The sequence below is a fragment of the Panthera tigris genome, chromosome D4, assembly GCF_018350195.1.
Source record: "Panthera tigris isolate Pti1 chromosome D4, P.tigris_Pti1_mat1.1, whole genome shotgun sequence".
NCBI lineage: Eukaryota > Metazoa > Chordata > Mammalia > Carnivora > Felidae > Panthera > Panthera tigris.
In genome coordinates, this window is record NC_056672.1 from 72547025 (window position 1) to 72570156 (window position 23132).

At 39.9% G+C, this 23132-nt stretch overlaps 1 protein-coding gene and 1 long non-coding RNA gene across 3 annotated transcripts in view; one reads left to right on the forward strand and one right to left on the reverse strand.

Moving 5' to 3' along the window:
* Positions 1 to 673: 673 nt before the first annotated feature.
* On the forward strand, positions 674 to 20192 carry LOC122233024. 2 transcript variants are annotated; one of them, XR_006210447.1, is made up of 4 exons: positions 674 to 877; positions 1756 to 1829; positions 2393 to 2517; positions 20086 to 20192. It is a non-coding gene; the product is annotated as an uncharacterized LOC122233024 (long non-coding RNA). The 2 variants fall into 2 exon arrangements; XR_006210446.1 differs by lacking the exon at positions 20086 to 20192 and adding an exon at positions 3976 to 4127.
* The window catches only part of LOC102958697 (allergen Fel d 4), a 33345-nt gene continuing 12475 nt past the window's right edge, over positions 2263 to 23132 (reverse strand). Inside the window, exons 2-7 of the mRNA XM_015543007.2 lie at positions 5771 to 5906; positions 4981 to 5051; positions 4142 to 4252; positions 3714 to 3815; positions 3465 to 3510; positions 2263 to 2539 (exon numbers count right to left, since the gene is read on the reverse strand). Coding sequence (XP_015398493.2) covers positions 3473 to 3510; positions 3714 to 3815; positions 4142 to 4252; positions 4981 to 5051; positions 5771 to 5838 — 390 coding nt within the window. The 5' untranslated portion in view covers positions 5839 to 5906 and the 3' untranslated portion in view covers positions 2263 to 2539; positions 3465 to 3472. The remainder of the gene's footprint in view (positions 2540 to 3464; positions 3511 to 3713; positions 3816 to 4141; positions 4253 to 4980; positions 5052 to 5770; positions 5907 to 23132) is intronic.

Genomic DNA, 23132 nt, shown 5'->3' on the forward strand with positions numbered 1-23132 from the left:
AAACAAAACAAACAGTGAAAGTATATGGGAACCAACAACCAAGAACACACAAGAAAATTAGAAAATTACTAAGGAGAAGGGCGCCTGGGTGGCTCAGTCGGTTAAGCCTCTGACTTTGGCTCACGGCATGATCATACAATTCGTGAGTTCGAGCTCCACATCAGGCTCTCTGTTGTCAGCACAGAGCCTGCTTGGGATCCTCTGTCTCCCTCTGTTCCTCCCCTGCTCACTCACTCTTTCTCAAAAATAAAAAACATTACTAAAGAGAAAACTTAAAAACTCTAAGAAAGGACATAGAAGATTATCTGAATAAATTGACAGACTTGGGGTTCACTTGGTTTTGGCCCAGTGAGCCCTGTGTCAGTCTTCTGACCTCCAAAACTTGTGCTGTTTTGAAGCCACTAAATTTGTAGTGATTTGTTACAGTGAACAGAAAATCAATCCGGGACCCATTTCTCCTGTCCAGCTGAATGCCAAAGAAGAGTCCTCACTGCATTTGATGTACAAGCAGAGTTTCCTCGCATATACTTTTAACTCTTGGAAGGAAACGTAGTACATATGATCTACAGAGTAATCTTAATTCACACTTGCCTGCATTTGGAGTATTATTCTGTGGTGCTCATTGCAGATTTATTTCCCTTCCTTTAATCAGCTCAATTTGTTTTCAGACCCAAGAATGTGCTGATGGGCAATGAGGTGATAAGAAACTATTAAAAAACAACTAAGAATTTAAATATGATGGTGGAAAATTCCCAAGGGGATTGGCCCTCCAGTTCCTGAACAGTGTACGAAGAAACAATAGCATAGCTCCCCGCGATGGCTGCTTCCACCATAACTTTCATCTGATGCCTGATTCATTTGATACTCTAGAAAACAGGTTTGAAAACTCAATGTCCTTCTCTGTCTGTGTCTTTTTGGTGAGCTAATCTGGGTTGACATCCGCAAGATGGTGGAATAGGCGGTGTGACCCCTCATCGCATACCCCAACAGAAACACCTATTTTAGCAACCACTCATGGATGAAAATAACTTTGTGGGAGTTGGGAAGTACAGGTAAGAGTTTCAGTGTGAGCTCCAGCTGCCATCTTGACCTAGGAACAACAGAGGGTCTTTTTGTGCTTCCCTCTTGGCTGACATGTGGCACACCCAGCCATCTTCCCTCATCAATCATCGTGGCCCTCCTTGCACTGATTGTTATTGCTGGTAATGTCTTAAGCACTCTCAGGGTTATGTTGGGCCATGCCCCTCTGGGTAACAGCTCTTCTATCCTTTAAGTGCTAACATTTAAAAATGAGGGGTCCTAGATTTTCTTGAGTTCTGGCATCAGGGAGATGGCTACATCATTTTGGTAGACTTGTTTAATCACTGTGTTGTATACCTGATACTAACAACAGCATTGTCTGTCAACCACACTTCAATTAAAAAAAGGATCTTCGCATGCATGACGGGTTGACTTTCTACAAAGCCTGTTGACATATTTCAGCCAGTAAGACCAAATGCTTAAGTCTGGAGCAATTAAATCTGAACCTAACTTATTCTTCTGACCTGGAGGCAGAGTAAGATGTGGGGAGGGTCACATGCCTATAAAGCTCTCCCTAATTAACCGTATGTTCATAATGACTGAGTCATTCTTTTTGTATGACAACTCCCACCCAGGTCTTGCTCTGCCCCAACACCCATGTGTAAGTTTTACACTGTTGCAAAAGGATTGTAAGTGGAAGAAGATCATTAATTTCCTTTTCCCTTTCCCTGGAAGCTCCCAAAAGAAGAGGCTGATAGCATTTTGCCTCCTTGATGCCTCCTGACTGTACCAAGCCCAGATTATTGAAGGTAGGTATTGCTCACACTTAATGGAATCTCACTTAATATGTTCACAACAGATAACAGTGGTGATTGAAGGAACTTTTCCAAGAGTATGGAAGGACACTAACCATCTAGTAGGACGGATGACACAGAGAAGCTAAAATATGGGGACATGTCCTGAAACATGTTGAGCTGGTACCAGCCTCAGCAACACTCCATGGAGAAAGAGAATTCTAAGACGGGGAAAATTATGGGAAAGTTTATCTTATCAGATCACCAAGAAACAGGCAAATCAAAGGGCAACCAGCACTCATGGGGACAGAGAATTACTGCAGAGGGAGAAACTCAGGAAAGATTCTGAGAAGCTAGAGAAGGATTATGGGTGCAGAGCCAAGGAGGTCCCCCCATTTGCTTTTTGTCGGCCCCACACTCCCATATACACAAAGACAAACCACAGGTCTGCAAGCCTAATCATTTATTGACCAGGTATAGGAAGTTCTTATTCATGATAGAGTTCCCCTAGGTATGGGAAAGACAGCTGGAAAATTTGGAGAAAATCTTGAAATCCTGGTTGGTTGATGTTTTCCTAGACAATTAAGGAAGATTCTGAAGATGCAGAGATAATGCTTTCCTATGTGATTATGATGGAAATCAGGTCACAGCACTTGTCACTAGATGGTGTGGGGACCACAGAAGGGAAGATCCTGGAGCCCAGGTAAGGAAGCATTCACTCAACACTAAATAAGCAAATGAAAAAGAGAACACAGAAACTTATTAAGCATTTCTTGGATTGAACTGAGGCAAACAGAACTTCTGTTATAGAGACAAATGGTGACTAGTAGATGTCAAGCTGTACTGTAACATGTTATTTGCCAGAATAGGGGAGGGAGGGCAATGAATAAATGCCCCCCATTTTTTCTACTGCTGATCTCCTATTTATTGTCCCCAAACTGAATCTATGAAAAAAAGCAATGAAGGATCCTAGGCTTGTTCTGCCACCTTCAGCACTAGAAGTTTTGAAGAGTTTTAGATAAATTGAGAGATAATGGCAAAGCGATAGCTACCTTTTATTAAATGTTTGCTTTATGCAAGCTACATTATCTGAATGAAGCTCCACAATAAATCTAAGGTAGGAAACTGATGAGAAGATTCAGTGTCTGTTTTCCAGCTTAAAAGACAACTGGAAGTTCAGACAGCTCTATTCCCAGGTGAAAAGTTAAGGATGTACAAAGATCAAAGGAAGAAATGTTTGTTGTAAATTGGGAGGGTGAAATGCCTTCTGGGCTTGGAAGACCAACCATAAACACAGAAACGGATGTGAGTTGCATACTCATGTCCTATTACTCTTTCTCCATTTCAAATTTTAAGACTTAATGATTTTTAGCATGTCATCAATTACTGATGTCTTTTGCCAGCATTATGTCCACATGGTAACTCTGCAGGGTAGACATCATTATTCCCTTGGTAAATGCTTAGGTCATTTGTTCAGAAGTTCATGGTAGGAAGGAGTCCTGAACCCAGCTCCTCCAATTCCACATCTCAAGCTCTCCTCACAAGCTTCCTTACCAAATTATTTTTATTGTCATCTTTGAACACAAACTCCTAATGCTTTTGGAAGGCACTGATCCCAGGGCCACCCCCTTTCCATCAGAGATCACCAACCTGGAGTCCTAGGCCACTTCACTTCCTCGGGCCTGTAAACAGCGATCTGTAGAGACAGAACACATACAAACACCAAACCCAGTTTATTTGCCAGAGAGAAACCAAATGATTCTCTAGGTTAAGGCAAAGGGGACTGATTGGGGGTACTGCCTTCTCTTGTTTTTTTTTTGTTGTTGTTGTTATTGTTCTTTCCCCCCTTCAGTAACATGGGAATTTAAGAAGAGAAAACTAGAAAATAACAATACTTACCAATTTCAGTCAGGTCAAGTATGTTTTCCTTAACAATCCCATGTTCTTGGCAATATTTCACAAACTTTTCCTTGAGTTTTTGACTCACATCTGGTTCTCGGGCTGTGGGGAGAGTGACAGTAACTGCTGTGTCTTATGTATTTGTCACTGAGGCTCATAAGGGGGTGGCTCCAGATGGATGGAAAATGGACAGCACTGATTGGGTGCTTAGGCAGAAGTCTTGGGGATGGGTTATAACCTGTCTTGAATTTGACATCTTTAGGATATGGTTCTGGCAGGAAGACAGATTACCAAAGGTGAGCATCTGTCTTCAGAGGAGGAGAGACATTCCAGGATAAAAATTGGGAGGACCACTTTGTCTCCAGGTTTACCTTCCTTCCCCCCCCCCTCCCCACCCCAAGATGAGTGTCAGCATGAAAATACCGTACCATAGAACTCTACCAGTTGGAATGGTTTCTTCTTGTCGAAATTCACAAGATGTAACAGGATATACTCATCATAGACCGTTTCAACTATGCTAAATACATTGTATCCATCATCTGTGGAGGAAACAGAACACAGTTCAGAACTTGTGCCACCGTGCGCCGGCCTCTCAGAGCTTGATAGGTCAGAGCTTGTTAGATCCACGGGAAGTAAGGAAACCCCTTTACCTATTTTCAACCACGAAACAAATTCAAGTGCATATCCTGGAAGATATAGAGAGTAATAGAGTAATATTTAATGTCTTTATTTACATCTCCCTGGGCTTCATGAGGCGACATCCAAGGGATACTGGTATTTGACTACCAGTAGTAGAAAAATTCAGCCATAGCAGCAACTTATGCTCTATCATCCTCCCTGAGACTCACCCACCTCCCTTGACCATTTCTGCCAACTGTGTGTCTCTATCCTCTCTATAGGCCCGCTGGCATTACATACCCAGTGCTCTATATCCTGAGCGATGATGTGCTATAGCAATGACCAGCAGACATCATCAGAAAGTAGGCAGGGAATGAGAAGCTGTCCCACCACTTATTTTTTTGTCAATTTTCTTGCTGGAGGTACATATAAGCAAACTACCTTCTTTATCTGATGGTATTATGTGCCAGGCATTGACTTTTTTTTACCCAAGGTTCTTCCAGATTCAGGATTTGGCTATTAGATGGCCCCTCATTATATAATGTACATAAGCTATTGATCAGGAATTGGTCAAGATCTTGAAGATATTGGCGTTTATTAAATTCTTGGAGTGGAAGTAGAATTTAGAAAGACTTTTTAATATACTTACACACAACACTATATACACCATCCTCTGTTTTGTCAGCAACCAGAAATATTTCAGTACACTTTCCGTTCTCTCTGTAAAACAGAATAAGCTGATGTCCGAGAGATATTGATGCCCCAGCTCCCTCACACTCTACCTATAATTTGGGTTTCTGATTCCACTTCACTGTTGAACATTTTTGGAGTACAGTTTCCAAAGAGCTTTTATTTACATTATTTTACTTTGTGATACTTTAAGAATGAGTCAACTACTTCCATTACTGTCACTCTGCCACTACTTCCCACTATTATCACTACAACCACCTGTCTAGATAATTAGCTTAGTGTTCACCATGTGCCAGCCTCTCACAGAAGTGCTCTCCAAACATTACCTCACATGGTCCTTGCAAAAAAAAATAAACCATTAAAGAGAATTATCATCCTCTTTACCCAAGGGAAAACTGGGGTGGAAACAGATGAAGTTTCTTGGTCATACATAAGAGATTCAAGAGAGAGGCTGTCAATTCCAAGTCCTGTGCTCCAAACTTATGCTGTACTGTCACATTACTTATGATTCTGATACCCTCTACCCCGTCCATACTTCCTCTACTCCTATTTGAATTTGTTTCTGTCAAAATTCTTATCTTTGAATCTAGAAAAGGCCCAGGTTCTTCAGGTCCTGGATCAGTGTCAGATAATGGACTCTTATTCTCAATACAAACCCAGAAGGTATGTGTACCCTCACACACACAGAGTTCCAACACCATATTCAGACTCCCGTGTTTCCTCTCCCAAGTGACAAAGACCACACTTACTTTGTATGAAATACAAAGGACAGAGAAGAGTTGTCCAGGGCTTTGATGTGTTTGACAAAAACCCTCATGCTACCATTTCTCCTATCTTTTCCTTAACATCTGAGGCCAAGAGAATGGAATACCACTCTCCTGAAATCTGCAATAAATCAGTAAAATGATTGGGTAAGAAAAGGGGACAGGGAACTCCATAGGAATACTTGTCTCCTTGAACCTGGCCTGTGCGCCAGACTCATAATAATGATGTGAAGATGGAATTAGAACTCAGGTCAATTGGTACTACATCTAGGGCTCTTTCCACCATCCCTAAAGCGAGAACAGAGGTCCCCAAGTGTTCTCTTTTAATATGGTACAATTGCTCTTAGTCAAAAGTCTGAAACCACCCCTTTGGTCTAATACATCAAAGAACTCCTGTCCTCTGGTAGGGCCACGTTACTTCAGAATCCTCCACGCTACCCCACAAGGGCAGAAGCTACTATACAGACTCTACCTTTGAAATATCGATGTTGCTTCTCACAACGTTTTCTTCCTCATGGGCACAGACTAGAATCAGCCCTAGACACAGCAACAGCAGCTTCATCTTGGCAGGAAATAGCACGGTCTTCCCTACAGTCACTGGGAGCGAGTCTCTCCCTGATGGTGGCTCAACTCCCCGGCTCCTCTGTTTTTATATCTGCTCTGGGTCCAGTTTTTTTGTCCATTGGACACCACCTTCCCTCCTCCCACTCCACGAAATGGTATATCATTCACTGGTGTGAGGCCAAAGACTGTTCTTGCCCTTTTGGAACTTGGCAATCTCCTCTCTTTTAGATCTACTTAATGACCTTAAATTTCTCAAAACACACACTCAAGAAAAATAGTGGAAAAAACCCTGCCTTTTGGAACCAGATTTAACTGTGGATCTGGCTTGGAATCAGAGAGCCAATTATGTGAGGCAGGAATGGAATAAAACTTGGAAAGGGAATGTGTAGGGAATCTATGTTCCATTGTTCACATGGTGCGCAGAATTGGGTGCATCACTTCAATTTTACTAATTTCAGAAGCAAAGACACTGCCTCTACCAAAGATGATAGTACCTTCCACAAAGCAGTAAAACAGAGTTGATCAAAACAGGTTTGAATAAAATAATGAAATATGGCTTCTATTCAGTATATTTTAATTTCTTTTCCTTATTCTCTGAACTCAATCACTACGTTTTTTTCTTTCCCCACAATGAATGGACAAGTGTTTAATCACTGAGTATACCTCACTATACCATATGCCCCATAAGAGAAATGGAGAAGTACAAGATATCATCCCTTGCTTCAAGTAACTATCAATGGAGTTGGGGAAATACTTCATATAATCAATAAAAACCTGACACTACAAGCATATGAAATAACCCAACTGAGTGGGATTAAGTCCATACCATTGTAGGTCAGAAAAGGAGTGACACTAGAGAGGTGGTATCACGTAGAAAGGGCTTAAGAGCACGGCTTTGGGGGTGCCTGAGTGGCTCAGTTGGTTAAGCATCTGACTCTTGATTTCGACTCAGGTCATGATCTCACAGTTCATGAGTTCTGGCTCTGCACTGACATCATGGAGCCTGGTTAGGATTCATTCATTCTCTCTCTCTCCCCCTCCCCACCCCCCAAATAAGTGAACATTTAAAAAAAAGAGGGAGCATGACTTTGGAGTTATATAGATCTGGGCTTCCTTCCTATTTCTGTCATTTTGAAGCATGAGGACAGATTTAACTTCCTCTGATACTTAGTTTCCTTATACATGCCTCATAGATTACTATAGGGATTCAATGAGATGATGTGTATAGAACCCTCATCATGTTTAGCACATATTGGGCTGGTAGGGTCAGAGAATTATTTCTGGAGAAGGTGGGACTTAGCATAGGTCTTGAAAGTTAGAAAGGGGCTTGTTAAAGTTATGGTTCATTTCTGCCTTGTGCCTTGTCCCCTTTTTCACTTCCCCCAAACAGAAAGAGGTTGGTATAACGGAAAGAGGTTGGTATCAAAGAAGGAGCTGGGTAGAGGGCAGTGAACCTAGGGGTTGTGGCATTCAATCTGTGGCTCGCTTTAAAAAGTCTTGCCAGCTCCTGTGTGGCCATTCCTAATTTATGTTCAACTGATATCCAGGCACTGGTATTTTGAGGTCTATATAATTTTAGCCATTATGGGCTGGTTATGGGTTTTCTATCCCTTGAGATGGGAGAACTGACCTTCAATTGGTGGCAAAGTCTGTGTACTTTATTCCCTCCGTTTGATTAACCAAAAATCAATATCCCTGTAGTCATTTTTTGCTAGAAATTGGCAAATATATTTTAAAATTTATTTGAAAATGCAAAGGGTCTAGAATAGCTAAAATAAATTTGAAATTGATGAACAAGTTGGCAGATAAACATTGTTCTATTTCAAGATTTTTAAAATAAAGCTATCATAATAAAGACAGTGTTGTATTAATGAACGACTGATTTCTGACAAAGGATATATTCTCAACAAATGATGCTGGAACACCTGGCTGTCCATGCAGTGAGATGGGAGTTCAATCCTTATGTTGTATACAAAAATTAACTCAAAATGGATCATAGACACAAATTGAAAAATCTAAAGCTACAAAACTTTTTTTAATGTCTATTTTTGAGAGCACAAGCAGGGGAGGGGCAGAGAGAGAAAGACAGAATCTGAAGCAGGCTCCAGGCTCTGAGCTGTCAGTGCAGAGCCCGACGTGGGGCTTGAACCCACAAACCGTACATGGTGACCTGAGCCAAGGTCGGACACTTAACCAATTGAGCCACCCAGGTGCCCCTACAAAACTTTTCAAAAACAGAGAAGAAAACCTCTGTGACCCTACGTTAGGCAAAGATATCCTAGATACAATACCAAAAGCATGAGTCATAAATTGGATATCATCAAAATCAAATAGTTCTGTTCTTTAAAAGTCATTCTTTAAAAGGAATGAAAGACAAGCCACAGACCGGGAGAAAATACTGGCAAATATATATACATATATATATTTATACACACACACACACATATATAAAAACAGAAGCCTACTGTAATGAAGACGAAAGACAAGCCACAGACTGGGAGAAAATACTGGCAAAAAAAAAAAATATACACACACACACACACACGTGTGTATAAAATGTATATATATGCACACACACATATATAAAAACAGAGAAGCCAATAGTAATGAAGATGAAGAATAAAAGGAGAAAAAAACATAATTTGATTCAATTAAAAACTAATCACTTAATTTCAGGTACAGAGCCAGAATTTTTTCCCTCCAGATGACTGAAGCTTCATCTAAGGAACACACGCTTTAAAAGACTTCAGCCCTCTCCCAGTCCAGTGAAGAGGGGTAGAGAGGGTCTCTGGAAAGTAAAGGTTTTGTGGAGAAAGGTTTTGTGAGAATTGACTTGGTTTGCTAGCCGATGAGCCCCAAGGAAATGGACTCCTTCCTCTCTGCTAGCAGACAAACAGCACTTCTGATGAGCCGGTCTCAGCACAACAGCAGCAGATGGACTAAGTGTACCTCATGGCCTCTGCTGCTGTCCTGGGGAGCTGACCTTTGCACCTTCTCCTCTATGGGGTCAGCTGAGATGGTCCTCATTCTTGTTAAGGGTAGCCAGTTATTCCAGGGCTGAACTTCCTAGGCCCCAAATACCTACCGACCTCTTAAGACCAGAGAGCTAATATGCAATCATATAGCCACATTTTAAACATGACACCTGAATCCAAACTGCTATATTACAGTCAAGTTGCATCAGCAACTGTTATATTTAAAGCTTTTAGAGTTCATCAAACTTGGGAACAATTTGGTAATCAAAGAAAGAAGGCCTTGTTCAAAGTCACTTTTAAAAGTTCAAGGATTGGACTGTGCCAGAATCCACTTACTAAGGCAAATAGTTACAATGAGGATACAGCAGTACAAGTATCCTCTGTCCAAGGGCCTGATATGTAAAAATAATATTTTAATGTCAGAAATAAAGAGCTCCATACTAGATAAGTGCTTTACAAATAGTCTTTCATATAATCCTCATAATACCTCTATATGATAGGTTTCCTGTTTTACAGAGGTATGAACTAAGACTTAAGAGAGGTTAAGTAAACCAACCAAGATCACACAGCCAGTCTGTGGGAGAACCCATATTTGAATCCAAGACTGTCTGACCCCAGACTCCCTACTCTCATGACTTCACTGCACAGGTCAAAGCTTAATGTTTCTGACATGAAGGACCAACGGAACAGGAAATAGTAATGCTTTAGACCCTCAGAGGCGTCTGCTTTGTAGTTACTACTGAAGAAGCTGCGTGTAGATTCCTCAAAAATACAGTTCTGTGGTTGTAGCTGCCAAGAGCCTGATCAAGTGAAGGACAAGTAACAACTCTTTTTAGTAAACAAATATTTGAAAGATGAATGGTTGGACTGATGATTTGGAGTACTGTTCTTCTCATAAGGAATTAGGAGATACTTCCATACCAAAAAGCAAAAACTATTCTTTTCCATTCATGGCTTCAAGTTAAGTTAACTTGGTCACTAACCACATTAAGACTTCCTCACTCAATGCCAAATACAGGGCATTTTATAAGTGACCCAAAGGAAGGGGGACAGTCTGCCAGGTGGTTGAGAAATGATTGGCATACAAGCCCCCAAATGACTGGCGCTTATGGAATCCATATATAAATAGATAACCGTCAATTTATAGCCCAGCAACTTGACTCACGCCAACTGGCTGGCTGGAAATGGACTTAGTGACCTTGTCTTCAGTCACACTCTTGACTAATTGAACAAATCACTCATTGAGAAAGCCAGTGGGAACATTCAAGCCATGTTATATAATACCAAGACATTACCAGTGCCAAGAACAACAGGAAGAAACACAAGTTTATTTAATTCATGTGCCAGAGTAGAAGTATTTCTTGGTTCCCAGCACCCATTCTGCCAGTACCAGCTCAAATCCAGTTCTAAAATATCCACTCCCTTCACTGATGAAAGGTTGTTTGGAGCTAACCACAATCCATCTGTGGTAGCTGGGTCTTCAAAAAGCAGATGCTGAGACAGATTTAGTGGTATAAAAGGCTTATTAGGGAATAACATTTGTGAAAGGAAAAAGGAGGCAGCAAGACTATGGAAGGATTAGGAAAAGATGACATAGAGCTGACAACATCTCAGGCCAGTGGGAAGCTCTGAAGCATGTTAGAAGCATCCTGCATTAGGCAGACACAGATAGGACCTTGTACCACAGGAGTGCTCAGTCATTGGCTGGGCCACCCCAAGAAGACCAGTACCTTAGCTCAAGAACTGAGGCAAATCTCAATGAGTTAACAGTGGAGGCTACCAGCTAACCTCACTCTCACAGCTCAGCCATGAGCACTTTCTTGGAAGGAGAATCTGAGTAATACATCTTTACGTCTGGCACACCATCCTAATATCTAGAAATAAGTAGTCTTCTCAAAAGAAGTCCAGAGTTCTCTTCCCACATAGAGTAGGAGCAGGGGTGAAAACATAAGCCTTTACCTTCTTTTCTAATTTAAAGTTTCTACCACAGCATGAGGACTCCCTGTAGGTAAGCAAACCAAGAATCCAGTGATAGTTGCCTCCAGATCCACCCATTGAAATTCAGCAAGTAATTATGTACATACGGCTCCAGGTTACCCAGAAGGCCATCTTTCCATTGAAAAGACAATAGTGACTTTGGAGTCATAAAAAAACTGGGTTCAAATTCTGACTACAATTAACCCCTGTGAGCCTTTGGTTTCCTCAAAGAATTGTTGCAAAGATAACAGAAAAGGTTTGAAAGTGCTAGAATGCAATAAGTTCCTAATAAAAATTAGTCTTTGCACTCTCTTCCTCTCTTCTGAGGCTAGAGACCACGTTTTGTATTTCTTGTGTTCTTCCCCCTCCCCACCCCAGCCAGCTTCTAGTAGAATGCCTGGGCTCCAGGTAGCAAGTTATCAATAAATCTTCTCTGATTATTTTATATACATCTTGTCTGTGACTTGGGCAAGTTCTTTCCCTTCTCCGGCCTCCATTTACCTGGGATAAAAATGCAAAGATTCAGTAGTTCATAACTATGGAGGGCACTAGTCCTGGGAGGTTTTGGAAATGGGGGAGGAGTGTGACATTTTTGTTTTTTACAGTAACTGGAGAGTGCTACTGACATTTGGTGACCAGAATCCAGGGATGCTAACCCTTCTGCCATACCTAGGCTGGTCCCCCACAGAACTATTTCATCCAACATATCAATAGCACCCCCATTAGGAAGCATTGAATGATCTCTATAGGGCTTGGCAAATTTCACCATCTAACAACCAATTGATGTTTCTCTGGTGTTTTTTCCCAAAGGATGGGTGATCACAGCTGCACTACAAAGGCCTGTTTTGCTTAAAGAAAAGTATACTTTATTTTAAAACATTTCAGCAATTCCCAGGTTATTCCATGCCAAAAATGGCAGAAGTACAGCAAGGGTAGGGAGGTCAAGTACAAGCTGGGTGTGTCTGCATCTATCTGTCCACCACCTCATCTGACTATAATGAACTTCAGAGAGTAATGGTCATTGCTTTACTTCTGCCTTCCAAAATGTCATGCAAGCTCTTCTTTTGGCCAACTCTAACCGGAACTATATAGAGGAAGCATTGCTGAGTAATCTGGTTCTCGGTTTAACCAAGTTGATGGAACACCAGCCACCATGTGGTCAAGAAGACGACTCAAGTCAAGTCCTGAGCTGAGACCAGAAGGCTGAGAATGTGCCAAACACAGGAAGTATGTAGGCAACAGCTTTCAGACACAGGGAGGAGTAAGTGCGAAGGCTTAGCTTATGTGAAGAAGAAAAAACAGACCAGGGTGGCTGGATGCTAAAGAGAGAGGGGGTAAAGGGTATGAAACAAAATTAAGCTAGAAATAGGGAATGGGTTTTATAAGACGAGGAGTTTAGATTTTACCTCAAGTACAAGTCATTGAAGGGTTTTATAAGCAGGGAAGTGATATGATGGGATTTGAGTTTTCAGAGGTGACCCCTGGCTGCTGTGAACTAGAATGCACTGCAGTGGGACAAGAGAGGAAACACTTGTGAAACCCTTGCACACTTGTGTGTAGGTGTGTATATTTCTGTAATCTGGATTTCTACAGGAGAAATCTCTTGATCAAGAGGTAAACATATCGAAGACATCCAGATGGCCAACCGACACATGAAAACATGCTCAACATCGCATCATCAGGGAAATACAAATCAAAACCACAATGAGATACCACCTCACACCTGTCAGAATGGCTAACATTAACAACTCAGGCAACAACAGATGTTGGCTAGGATGCAGAGAAAGAGGAACCCTTTTGCACTGTTGGTGGGAATGCAAGCTGGTGCATCCACTCTGGAAAACAGTATGGAGGTGCCCCAAAAAACTAAAAATAGAACTACCCTACAACCCAGCAATTACACTACTAGGCATTTATCCAAGGGGTACAGGTGTGCTGTTTTGAAGGGACACCTGCACCCCCATGTTTACAGCAGCACTATCGACAATAGCCACAGTATGGAAAGAGCCCAAATGTCCATCGATGGATGAATGGATAAAGAAAATGTGGTGTGTGTGTATGTATGTATGTGTGTATGTGTATATATACATACATATGTGTATATATATCTATATATATATGCGTGTGTGTGTATACATACATATTCCGGCAATCAAAAAGAATGAAATCTTGCCATTTGCAACTATGTGGATGGAACTGGAGGGTATTATGCTGAGTGAAATTAGAGAAAGACAAAAATCATATGACTTCACTCATGTGAGGACTTTAAGAGACAAAACAGATGAACATAAGGGAAGGGAAACAAAAACAATATAAAAACAGGGAGGGGGACAAAACAGAGGAGACTCATAAATATGGAGAACAAATGGGGTTACTGGAGGGGTTGTGGGAGGGGGGATGGGCTAAATGGGTAAGGGGCACTAAGGAATCTACTCCTGAAATCATTGTTGCACTATATGGTAACTAATTTGGATGTAAATTAAAAAAAAAAAAAAAGAGGTAAACACATTTTACTTTTAGTTAAGAATCCAAATTGCTTACATATCATCTTCTTGAAGGGCCTTCTATGACCCTGCCATCTAGGTTTGCCAACCTCCAATCTTTACTTTGTGGCATACCATTTACTTTCTTCTTAGCAGTGACGACGATATAGAAGATCTTGTGTTTGTTTTATCATCTGTTTTTCTCATTAAGACTGACTTTGTCTTATCCCCCATTGTACTTAGTGCTTAGGACAGTGCCTGGCATAGTAGACAGGAAGTGAAGATTTATTTAATAGATAATTCCCATCCAAAAGGCCTGCACAGATAGATACTTTAGCAACAATACATAAAAGTCTCATTTCCAAATTCCTCAACCAAAAAGGATTATTACTACTCTTTTTCGTACGGGGAGGAAGTGAACCTAAATGACATTTTGATATTTTTGTTGTTTACGTTTAAAAATTCTTTTTAATGTTTATTTATTTTTGAGAGAGACAGAGCACGAGCGGGGGGAGGAAGAGAGAGAGAGGGAGACACAGAATCCAAAACAGGCTCCAGGCTCTGAGCTGTCAGCACAGAGCCTGACACGGGACTCAAACTCACAAACTGTGAGACCATGACCTGAGCCAAAGCTGGATGCTCAACCGACTGAGCCACCCAGGCGCCCCTGTTTGTTTACATTTTAAAATGAAAACTACAATGACCTATTTCTATACACTAATGAGAATGGCAAAAACAAAATCAAAACTAAACACCTGACAGCAACACACACCAGAAGAATTTCCATACGTTGTTGGTAGAATGTAGAATGATACAATGGGGCACCTGGGTGGCTCAGTCAGTTAAGTGTCCAACTTCAGCTCAGGTCATGATCTCATGGTTTGTGAGTATGAGCCCATGTTGGGCTGTCTGCTGTCAGCGCGGAGCCCACTTGGGATCCTCTGTCCCCCTCTCTCTCTGCCCCTCCCCCGCTTTCTCTCTCTCTCTCTCAAAAACAAATAAACATTTAGGGGCACCTGGGTGGCTCAGTCAGTTGAGCATCTGACTTCAGCTCAGGTCATGATTTTGCAGTTTGTGAGTTCGAGCCGCACGTTGGGCTCTGTGCTGACAGCTCAGAGCCTGGAGCCTGCTTCAGATTCTGTGTCCCCTTCTCTCTCTGCCCCACCCCTGCTTGTGCTCTGTCTCTGTCTTTCAAAAATGAATAAACATTAAAAAAATTTTTTTAAATAAACATTTAAAATATTTTTTAAGTTAAAAAAATAAAATAAAATAAAGTGATAACAATGGATTTATAGGACAGTGAATGGAAGAAACCAAAATCAAGGAATACCACACTTAAATGAGAACACTAGAGAAAAAGAATCTGAGAGTTATATAAAAAAAATGTCATTTGAAAAACCATAGCACCCTTTCTTGATCAAAACGCTTAAGAAAGTAGGAATAGAAGGAATATACCTTAAGATCATAAAAGCCATATACAGAAGACCCATAGTTAATATCATCCTCAATGGGGAAAAACTGAGAGCTTCCCCCTAAGGTCAGGAACAAGACAGGGATGTCCACTCTCACCACTGTTATTCAACATAGTATTGGAAGTCTTAGCCTCAGCAATCAGACAACACAAAGAAATAAAAGGCATCCAAATCGGCCAGGAAGAGGTCAAACTTTCACTCTTTGCAGATGACATGATACTCTATATGGGAAACCCAATAGATTCCACCAAAAAGCTGCTAAAACTGACCCATGAATTCAGCAAAGTCACAGGATATAAAATCAATGTACAGAAATCAGTTGCATTTCTATACATCAGTAACAAAGCAGCAGAAAGAGAAATCAAGGAATCAGTTCCATTTATAATGACACCAAAAACTATAAAATACCTAGGAATAAACCCAACCAAAGAGGCGAAAAATCTGTACAGTGAAAACTATAGAAGAAAGCTTATGAAAGAAATTGAAGACACAAAAAAAATGGAAAAACAGTCCATGCTCATGGATTGGAAGAACAAATATCGTTAAAATGTCGATACTGCCCAAAGAAATCTACATATTCAATGCATTCCCTATCAAAGTAACACCAGCATTCTTTACAGGGCTAGAACAAACAATTCTAAAATCTGCGTGGAACCAGAAAAGACCCTGAATAGCCAAAGTAATGTTGAAAAAGAAAACCAAAGCTGGAGGCATCACAATTAGGACTTAGCTGTATGACAAAGCTGTAATCGTCAAGACATTATCGTACTGGCACAAAAAGAGAGACACAGATAGATCAATGGAACAGAATAAGAGAACCCAGAAATGAACCCACAAATGTATGGCCAGCTAATCTTTGACAAAGCAGAAAAGAACATACAATGGAAATAAGACAGTCTCTTCAACAAATGGTGTTGGGAAAAATAGACAGCAACATGAAGAAGAATGAACCTGGACTATTTTCTTATACCATACACAAAAAATAAACTCAAAATGGATGGAAGACATAAACACAGGAAGCCATCAAATCCTAGAGGAGAAAACAGGCAACAACCTCTTTGACCTCAGCCACAGTAACTTCCTACTCATCACATCTCCAAAGGCAAGGGAAATAAAAGCAAAAATGAACTACTGGGACCTCATCAAGATAAAAAGCTTCTGCACAGCGAAGGAAACAATCAACAAAACTAAAAGGCAACAAACAGAATGGGAGAAGATATTTACAAATGATGTATCAGATAAAGGGTTAGTATCCAAAATCTACAAAGAACTTCTTAAACTCAACACCCAAAAAACAAGTAATCCAGTGAGGAAACGGGCAAAGACATGAATAGACACTTCTCCAAAGAAGACATCCAGATAGCTACCAGACACACAAAGAGATGCTCAACATTACTCCTCGTAAGGGAAATACAAATCACAACCACAATGAGCTACCACCTCACACCTGTCAGAATAGCTAACATCAACAACTCAGGTAACAACAGATATTGGCAAGGATGCAGAGAAAGAGGATCTCTTTTGCACTGCTGGTGGGAATGCAAACTGGTGCAGCCACTCTGGAAAACAGTATGGAGGTTCCTCAAAAAATTAAAAATAGAACTACCCTACAACCCAGCAATTGCACTACTAGGTATTTATCCAAAGGATACAAAAATGCTGTTTTGAAGGGGCACACACACCCTCCCCCAATGTTTATAGTAGCACTATCAACAATAGCCAAACTATGGAAACAGTCCAAATGTCCACTGACTAATGAATGGATAAAGAAGATGTAGTATATGTATGTCGATATGTACATATATACATATGGAATATTACTTGTCTGTCAAAAAGAATGAAATCTTGCCATTTGCAACAATGTGGATAGAACTAGAGTGTATTATGCTAAACCAAATGAGTCAATCACAGAAAGACAAATATCACATGATTTCATTCATATGTGGAATTTAGGAAGCAAAACAGATGAACATACAGTAAGGGAAGTAAAAATAAGATAAAAACAGAGAGGGAGACAAGCCACAAGAGACTCTTAAATACAGAAAACAAGGGTTTTCTGGAGGGGTTTTCTGAGGGCTGCTGGAGGGGAGGTGGGTGAGGGGGATGGACTAAATGGGTGATGGGAATTAAAGAGGGCACTTGTTGGGATGAGCACTGGTGTCATATGTAAGTGATGAGTCATTAAATTCTATTCCTGAAATCATTATTACACTACCTTGGATTAAAATTTTTTTAAAAAAAGGAAACAAGAAAAAAATGTCACATGCAAAATAGGATGGCATTTTTTTTAAAAAAATTTTTTAATGTTTATTTTTGAGAGAGACACAGAGCAGGAGCAGGGGAGGGGCAGAGAGAGAGGAAGACACAGAATCCAAAGCAGCCTCCAGGCTCTGAGTGTTGGCACAGAGCCCAACAGGGGGGGTTTAAACCCACAAACAGTGAGATCATGCCCCAAGGCAAAGTCAAGTGCTCAACTGACTGAGCCACCCAGGTGCCCCAATCAGATGGCATTCTTAAACAGAAACATTAGAAGCTAAAAAATGATGGCAAAATAACTTCAAAGGTCTGAAAGTCATTTTTAACCTAGAGTTTACAAAATACAGCCAATCAAATGTAGGAATAGGATGAACACTGTTTCACATAGGAAAAGTTGAACATTTTCATTTCCATGAATCCTTTATTGGGAAGTTTCTGGTAGAAGAGAGTCATAAAATGAGGAAGGAAGCAAAGAACAAGAAAGATGTGGAAATGGGATGGTACATAAGAGAGAAGCAAAGGGAACTCTTGGAATAATGGCAAAGGAATGTTCTAAGAGCGACAAAGTTAGCATAAGAGCAAGGGGGAAGAGTGCCAGGAATGTGTCTTCAAGTTTAAAAGAAGGAGGAGGAGGAGAAAAAAAAACAGAAAGAAGAGGAAGAAAAGAAATAATTAAAAGGCGGGGAGTTTGGATGGCTCAGTCACTTGAGCGATGACTCCTGATTTTGGCTCAGGTCATGAGCTCACGGTTCATGAGTTCAAGCCCCACATTGGGCTCTGTGCTGACAGTGCAGAGCCTGCTTGGGATTCTCTCTCTCCCACTCTCTCTGTTCTTCCCCTGCTTGTGCTCTCTCACTCTCTCAAAATAAATAAATAAACTTAAAAAAATTTTTTTCAAGAAAGAAAAAGCAACTTATACTTCTGCCAGATACTTAATGAATAGGGGAGACATACATAAAGAAAATAAAACTACAAAGCAATAAGTGACTCTCAGGAAAATGGAAGTTTTGCGAAGAAAAGATGTGTAATAACATTACACTACAAAGTTCCAGCATACCTCATATTAAAAAGAACCAAGTAAAGACTTCAGCACAGCCACCTGTCTGGAAGCCTGCACACCCAGCCTGATGTTCATGTTCTTCACACATGGAAGAATACTGCAAGTAGCCCTGGACAAGCTGGAGGCTCACCCTCCTGTCAGTGGGTACACAGTCCAGCCCTGCAGTGTAGCTGGCTCAGTGGTGAGTTGACCCTCCCCTGGAGCAGCCTTGAACTAGGCCATCGCCATGCTGCATGCTCCACTCACCAGTTAGGCAGCAGGGATCAATCTGTAAACTGACTAGATGAATCAAATGTATTGGGCTGTGCACCTGCAGGGCTTGTTTCACAAGAGTGCAACCCATTGGGACAATGGAGCATGTGCATGGACAGAGGATATATGCACAGTACTTATGTCTGCCATTCCCTACCATCCCTTTGCACATGATGTTTTCCCCGTCCCATGAACAGAGAATTGCAGTAGACCCACAGCATGTAGGAATTCAGTTGAGACTTAAGAAAGGTTAAGTGTTTTGTATCTACAACTGAATAAGTACAGGTGGTGACAGCGAAAGTAGGCGGAGCTGTTTGAATGAGAAATTCATTTCCATCTCAGAAAGCAAGCAATGGTTTAAGAAATACAAACGATACCAAGGAACCATATCTTAGCTTTTGTCACTAGAGTTACATACTTGCATTTACTGATGCTGAAAATTATGACACAGACAGAAAAGAAAAGGTAGTACGACACATAGTTCCTTTTCCTCTTGGTCCTTACTCATCAGGAAGCTGGAGGGAAAGAGTGTTGGTAGAATGTGCACATGTCAAGAAGTGAAATAAAGAGTATTCGTTTTGTGCAACATTTTCCTACTCTTCTGGGAGAATGAAATGCATGTGCATATGTGAATTACAAAACCCAACTTGCTTAATTTTGGTGATCCCACATATGAGTTGAATGCTGTTTGTTGCATTTAAAGCTGACATTGCACAACAGAAAGATAAAAGCAAAATTTATGTTAATACTTTAAATTTTGCTTTAGTTAGAATGGTATTAAATAGAAAATTAAAAAACACCAAAAAGACCACAGAAAGGAAAAAAAACCTCTTAATATTTTTGTACCTTTCAGGGCACATTTTTGAACAAGGATTCCTGATTTTCAAGGATTCCTGAATTTTCATTTTGCCCTGGGCCCCACAAATCAGAGATTCATGCCATAATTCTGTCAGTGGTTATAATAAAACTTTTTCAAAATTCTTCTTAAATTTGTGTTTATCCAATAATGGTTGTGGAATGATCTGAAGAAAACTTCAGACTTATGTGCCCAGCTTTCTAATGGAAAACTACCATAAAATAGCGTTCATTTATTCCCTTCTAGAATTTAGTTTTGTGTATGCTGAGGTAATTGTTTTTCCAAGTAAACAGCCAATCATCCCAATATCATTTAACGACTAGTCTATTCTTTCTCTACTATTCTATGCTGTTACCATAAACTAAATTCTCATATATACACATTTTTCTGTTTTCGATTCTCCAGATCCAATGGTTTCATCTATGGTGTACCAACTATTTTGTTTCCGACAGGCTACTGTGTGATTTGCTTGGAAGACAAGCCCCATTTGTTGTTCCTAATTTTTAACATTCTTTTAATTACTCAAATATACTTATATTTAGTGTGCTAAAATTTTTAAATCTCACTGAATGACAAGGATGCTCAGACAATTAAATGTGGGAAATAGTCTTTTCAACAAAGGTACTGGGACAACTGAATATCATGAAGAATGATGTTGGACTCCTATCTCACACCATATACAAAAAAGTTAAATCAAAATGGATGATAAATCTAACAGTAAACACTAAAACTGTAAACTCTTAGAATACATAAATCTTCAACTTTCCATTACACCAAAGGGACAAACAATAAAAGAAAAAATAAATAAGTTGGACTACATCAAAATTAAGACCTTTTCTGCCTCAAAGAACGTCCAAAGAAAACACACAAAATGGGACAGATATTTGCAAATTGTAAGGGTTTTAGTATCTAGAATACATAAAGAACTCTTACAATTCAACAATAAAAAGACAATTAATCTGGGAAGCCTGGGTGGCTCAGTCAGTTAAATGTATGACTTTGGCTCAGGTCATGATCGTGTGGTTTACAAGTTTGGGCCCTGGGTCAGGCTCTGTACGGACAGCTCAGAGCCTGGAGACTGCTTCAGATTCTGTGTCTGCCTCTCTCTCTGCCCCTCCTCTACTTGTGCACGCTCTCTCTCTCTCTCTCAAAAATAAATAAAAACATTTAAAACTTTTTAAATAAAGACAATCTAATTTAAAATGGGCAAGGGATCTGAACATTTCTTCAAAGAAAACATACATATATGTATATTTATAAAAATATTTATGAAAATATACCTACTGTATATATGTTTAAATATTTTTGAAAATATGCACATATCTTCTACAGAGAAAACAAGTGTTGACAAGGATGTGGAAAAATAGGAACCCTCACATGTTGCTGGTTGGCTTGTAAAATGGTGCAGCTACCTTAGAAAATAATCTGGCATTTCCTCAAACAGGTAAACAGAGTTAACTTGTGACTCAACTCTCTCTCTCCAAGGCACATATCCAAGAGAACTGAAAACATGTCCACACACAAAATTATACATGAGTGTTTACAGCTGCATTATCTATAATAACCAAAAAGTGGAAATAACGGAAATGTCCATCAACTCATGAATGAACTGTGGTAGATCCATACAATGGAGTTTTATTTAGCTATAAAGCAAAATGAAGTACTGATACTTATTACATGGATGAATCTTGAAAATATTACGCTAAGTGAAAGAAGCCAGCCACAAAAGGCTACATATTCTGTTATTTCACTGATATGAAAAGACCATAGTAGAAAAACCCACAGAAAGAGAAAGTAAATGAGTGGTCACCTGAGGCTGGAGGGAGAAGGGCAATCGTGAATTACTGCTAATGGGTATGGGGTTTCTTTTTGAGGTGATGAAAATGTTCTGAAATTAGATAGTGGTGATGATCCCACAACTCTGAATATACTAAAAACCAATGAACTGTACTTTAAAAGAGTGAACTGTGTGGTGTGAGAATATCACAATAAAAATGTTATTTTAAAAAATTTCATTGAGTTACAAAGATAAATTTGAAATAAACTGACAACTATTTTTCCAAATATGTTCCTCTTGTTGTTACATTATTCTATGTTCTTCAGGAAAGATTTATCCTATAAACATCTCTTGGATTATTTCTTATTTCTGGTATTTTAAAATTTGTTGTCAATATTGTGACAGTCACTTTTTCCCATTACATTTTCTATTTCTTCTATTTAAGACAGCTTTTTACTTATACACTGTTGATAGTTTATATATCTCCACCTTACTAGTTCTACGAGTTGGATTTTCTAGTCACCCAACATATCATTTCAAATGATATCAGTTCTTTTTCTCTTCTTTTGAAATATTACCAGCTCGGTTTTTTTTTTTTTTTTCTATTATCTGGGACCTTCAGAGCAATGCTAATAGTAGTGACATGAAAAATCATTTCTCATTACTGCTTCTGGTAAGAATGCTTCTATTCACAATGTTTACATAAGTTTCTGGTAAATATCCTGTAAGTTCCCTTCTATCCCTAACTTCAAAAAACACCATGGCACAAAAACAGACACTTAGATCAATGGAACAGAATACAGAACCCACAAACGTATGGCCAACTAATCTTTGACAAAGCAGGAAAGGATATCCAGTGGAATAAAGACAGTCTCTTCAGCAAGTGGTGCTGGGAAAACTAGACAGCGGCATGCAGAAGAATGAACCTGGACCACTTTCTTACACCATATACAAAAATAAACTCAAAATGGATAAAATACCTAAATGTAAGACAGGAAGCCATCAAAATCCTCAAGAAGAAAGCAAGCAAAAACCTATCTGATCTTGGCTGCAGCAACTTCTTACTCAACACGGCTCTGGAGGCAAGGGAAACAAAAGCAAAAATGAACTATTGGGACCTCATCAAAATAAAAAGCTTCTGCACAGCGAAGGAAACAATCAGCAAAACAAACAGGCAACTGACAAGAATGGGAGAAGATATTTGCAAATGACATATCAGATAAAGGGTTAGTATCCAAAATCTACAAAGAATTTACCAAACTCAACACCCAAAAAACAAATAATCCAGTTAAGAAATGGGCAAAGACATGAATAGACACTTCTCCAAAGAAGACATCCAGATGGCCAACCGACACATGAAAACATGCTCAACATCACTCATCATCAGGGAAATACAAATCAAAACCACAATGAGATACCACCCTACACCGGTCAGAATGGCTAACATTAACAATTCAGGCAACAACAGATGTTGGTGAGGATGCGGAGAAAGAGGATCTCTTTTTGCACTGCTGGTGGGAATGCAAGCTGGTACAGCCACTCTGGAAAACAGTATGGAGGTTCCTCAAAAAATTAAAACTAGAACTACCCTATGACCCAGCAATTGCAATACTAAGTATTTATCCAAGGAATACAAGTATGCTGTTTCAGAGGGGCACATGCACCCCGATGTTTA